General features: G+C 42.8%; 1 protein-coding gene across 1 annotated transcript in view; it reads right to left on the reverse strand.

Moving 5' to 3' along the window:
* Positions 1-2,157, reverse strand: part of LOC109542077 (sterol O-acyltransferase 1) — a 5,237-nt gene extending 3,080 nt beyond the window's left edge. Inside the window, exons 1-5 of the mRNA XM_019911132.2 lie at positions 1,953-2,157; positions 1,618-1,681; positions 1,396-1,563; positions 1,190-1,338; positions 996-1,135 (exon numbers count right to left, since the gene is read on the reverse strand). Coding sequence (XP_019766691.1) covers positions 996-1,135; positions 1,190-1,338; positions 1,396-1,563; positions 1,618-1,667 — 507 coding nt within the window. The 5' untranslated portion in view covers positions 1,668-1,681; positions 1,953-2,157. The remainder of the gene's footprint in view (positions 1-995; positions 1,136-1,189; positions 1,339-1,395; positions 1,564-1,617; positions 1,682-1,952) is intronic.
* Between the last annotated feature and the right edge of the window lie 2,147 nt (positions 2,158-4,304).

The raw sequence follows: 4,304 nt of genomic DNA on the forward strand, positions 1-4,304 counted from the left end.
ATTTCTCATGTCATTTTTTGTGTCAACTGTTAAATTTTTAATGGTTGTTGTGCGCGATTTGCTCCACTTTTCCAAATTTCTAAAATGCTAATGATATTTTCACTTTAGCGAGAAAGTTTACAGATTTTCTGAAAAAAGAATGTTCACTGCTTCTTCTTCAATGTTACATTTTCCAACCTTCCAACCCGATTTCGCCCCTTTTTCATTTTATTGCGATCATGTTAAAAAAAATGCACTTTTTTCAACTTTTCTAACGTCAGCTCATATGACAATTCTGATGTCATTTTTTGTGTCAAGTATTCAATTCTACCTAACCTCTACTGACGACTTAAGTTCACAAAATGATAATTTTTATGTCATTCTCTCGCGTCAACTATTCGATTGTTTGCGCGATTTGCTCCATTTAAATTTCTAAAATGTGCAGGATTTTTTATTTTCGTGAGAAAATTTGCAGATTTTCTTCGGAAAAAGTGTTTCCAACCTCTCAATGATTTTTTCCCAACATAAAGAACGTGTTTCTAAAAACGACCTTCTTAAAATTTTCTAACGTCGTCCGCTCACAGTCTGAGCTCACAAATGGATGACTTTTCTCATGCCATTTTGTAAAAAACGTCTAAATTTCCAAAATTGCAAAGATTTTTTTTATTTTTAGTGAGGAGGTGCAAATTTTCTAGAAGAGTTTACTGTTTTTCCTCGATTTAGCTTCTGAATTTCTTCTTCCAATTTCTTTTTCCAACCAAATTCCAGCTTGCCCAGAGGAAGAAGGTTTCAACCATTCAATATTTTCTAGCTGCAATTTTTTGGGCGTTTGCTCACAATCTCGGGCGATTTCCCGACCAGAGCAATCACAGAAGCAGACTTTGTTTTCAGAATGTTGCACTTTCGTTCCTTCTAGAACCTTTAGGAGTTTCTAGACCCGATGAGCATGGGATTGTTTTCCATTTTGATCCGCTCAAATTTGAGCAGTTTTTTGCATAACACCCAAAATAACCAACCTGTTCCAGACAGATGATGGCGGCTGAACCAATCGGCAGCTTCAAAAACGGTACCACTATTGAGATGACTCGGAACTGGAGAACGTAGTAAGCCAGCAAAGCCAGTAACCAGCAGCTGTCCCACACCTGAACGTTCTGAGCTGCAATCAATCAATCTCTGAGCATTTTTCAATGGCACAAATTTCAAAAAGTACCTTTGGGAGGGAAATTTGAGCGGATGGTTGCCCACAGGTTGAAGCACAAGTATGAAAGAACGGCAGCAATGTTGAGGGCGATCCAGACAGCGAGCGCCCAATGAAACTTTCCGAGTCCAGCTTTGATCACTTTAAATCCCACTCGAAACCTGCAAGGCATTGGGATGAATATTTCAATCTAAGGCGAGTTTTTCGCCTCCACTCACTCGCCATGGTCGAAAAAGTCTTGCAGCACGGTGTTCAGAAACAGGCCGATTAGAAAAGCGGCAAAAATGTGTTTTACCACTTTGATGTGCGGATTTTCGCACAGAATGGTTAAGAGGGAGTCGCGAACTTGGAACTTTTTCGTGGGCAATTCTCGCACTCTTCGCTGCCTGAAACCAACAGGGAAATTACCGTAAAGCAAAAATTCAACTGAAAATACGTACCGACTTGTTTTGGAATCGCTTTTCACCGTTTGGTCGATTTCTTTCCCCATATTAGTTTGCGCAACTAAAAAAAACAGCCATTAGCGGACGATAGTATCATCAATAAGGACGAAGACGGTTCGATTTCGGCACGGGAATTTAATGTTTTTTTCGTGTTTGTTTAATGCTCATTTCGATAATCGCTAATGATAATAACGATAATTGAAGATCGTTCGTTGAACAGGGCGTGCTTCGGAACGAGTTTTCTGCAAAATTGGCTAAGAAAAGCCTGTATGTGCAGTTTGTTTGTTACATTCATACAATTCGGACATTCTGGTACATTTTTCCATACTTACCCTTCTTTTGCAAACGCAGGACAAAATGCAGCCACACATTAAACAACACAAAACTCTTCACAGCATGCCTGGCTTAATTATCGGCATTTTACTCTTTTCCAATACGCATTTATGTGGCAACAACAACCGGACCAAAGAGTAAACTTTGTATTTAATGTACGACAACTGTTGCTTTCAATTGACTTGATTTAAAGCCTCTTATCTACTGGACAGGGATGGACTGGAATTCCTATCACAAAGCCATCTTTCATGAATATAGTTTAGCTCGTTTGCCCACATGGAATCAATCATGAATAAACCTCCTGAGTGCATCCCTGGGTGTGAGTAAAATCACATTTCCAAGAAAACTCAGTGGCGCAATGATGCATAATCGTACGAGTGAATTCGAGGTCAATCGAATCAAATCAATTATTTCAGTGCAACAGGAAGAGGGATGGATAGACTCAGTGAGTGGAACAGGGCGGCCCTTTAAACGCCTGCGCTAGAAAGAGACTGCAGAAGTTAACCCCGCCCACTTTTCCCGGGGAAACCCGGTTCAAGCCGATCACCATCGGGTCGTTGCTCCTTTTCCAGCATATCTATTTGGTGACTTTCCTTGTCCCACTCAACATTCAAATTCCAAGTATGGAGACGCTTTTCATGCGTGCAAAGAGGCAATTTATTCGAGCCCTGCTCGGACCTGTCGTTTAAACGGTCAACGGATGGACGCACAAACAGAGAACACACGTGGGTTTTTTATCAGGCAAACATGCGAACCAGGTTATTTCAAGAGACCCTCCGGTCAGTCGAATTGTCCATCGCCAACCAACCGGATCGCATTCGCCAGCCCGCATAACGGCAGGAATTCGATTAATGCCAAGAATGTCCTGGCGGAATCTCGTGGCGGACTTCTTGGATATTTTCTGCCAGCAGGAGCGCAGAAGTGGCATCGAGAAGCGCGAGCTGCTTGTGCCGGCAGGTAGAGCTTGACTGAAGAGAAAACGCGCCTCGAATGCCTCCAAAATCCCGAGCTTTAAACCCAGACTTCCCTTAAAGGCTCAGGAGCGGGTTTAAAGGGGCTCAAGTGGGTTTTTTGGGTTTAATGTGCGGAAACTTGCGGGTTTATTAGTGAGGAAACGCGGGCATTTTTATTCGGGGCTTGCCCACATGGAATCTCTTAGAGCGTCCTGCAATCTGCCGGCTTCTTCTGCTGCCCTGTTAGCTGGGATATTGCCACATTTAACAAAAATTCTTCGAATGAATTCGTGAATTCCATTCGAATTCTTCCGGCGCCCAAGCGCTTTGCCTATCTAGAATGAGGGGAAAATTTCAATGAACACTCAAGTCAAAGGGTTAAAAAAGGAAGCTTTATCAATACGAAGATTGTGTGGCCCTGCTAAGGGCCACACCCTTAAATCCCAGAGGGTTTTGATTTACGTTTTTTAAGCAGTTTTCTTTCTAGTGGATGTTTTTACTGTACCAGTCAGTTTCTTTGCGTCTTTCGCCGGATATTAATTATTATGAATGACTGTCTGTTGCGTTTAAGCAGCATTTCATCCGCCACTGGTTGGGGTTCGAGGCCTTCAAGTTGGCCCGCCATCATCGTTAAATTTGGAGATCGACGATAGACGGCAGGCCCGAAACGTTCGCCTCTTGTTCTGTTCGCCTGGTGCCGAAGCCCTGTTAGTTATGAATTATTAGAAAATGATAATTTTCGAGAACCGTCATAATTTTATGACGCGTTGCCTGCGGTTTCCGGTCGGTTTCCTGCGGCTCAAACTGCCTCCTTTGCCACTTTGTGCTTGCTGTTGCAATGCGCGCCTTTTCCCTGTTGGTTTTGTTCGGTTTTCACCTGATTTTGTTCGAATAAATAAAGTAAACAGTTTAGAAAGTCTGTGTATGTGTGGTGCAACTTCGGGTATTTCCAAACTTCACTCATTCCAGCTGAAATTTCGAAGAAATCATTTGGGACGCATGTGGGTGGAAAAATGCCATAAACAATTATTTGCAGTAAAATTTCTCTGTTTTTCTGTCGACTGACTGGTTGGTTGGTTTGGTGGATTGTTGTTTGTCTTGATTTTTTCTTTGCATATTGAGTTATCAAACAGCGGTCCAAACTATCAGGCGCCCATAGCAGGCCGTAGGCTCCCCCTGCAGGATTCTCTGCTGCACAGTTTTATGTTGCCAAATCCTACGTTGTAAACCTGCCTGCAGGCAGCCTTCAACAGCCATACAGGAGCAGGAAGTCAATGACTTTCCCCAGCCCCAGATTCCCCGGAAAAACTCCTGCCAGCCTCAAAATAATTGAGAAAATTGCTTGTGCAGCCCAGTCAGGCAAGACCACTTGGCAATGCGGCTCAGATGTTTCAAAAC

This window comes from Dendroctonus ponderosae, unplaced genomic scaffold (assembly GCF_020466585.1).
Source record: "Dendroctonus ponderosae isolate FM_Combo_2020 unplaced genomic scaffold, Dpon_F_20191213v2 Dpon_F_20191213_5, whole genome shotgun sequence".
Classification (NCBI taxonomy): Eukaryota; Metazoa; Arthropoda; class Insecta; order Coleoptera; family Curculionidae; genus Dendroctonus; species Dendroctonus ponderosae.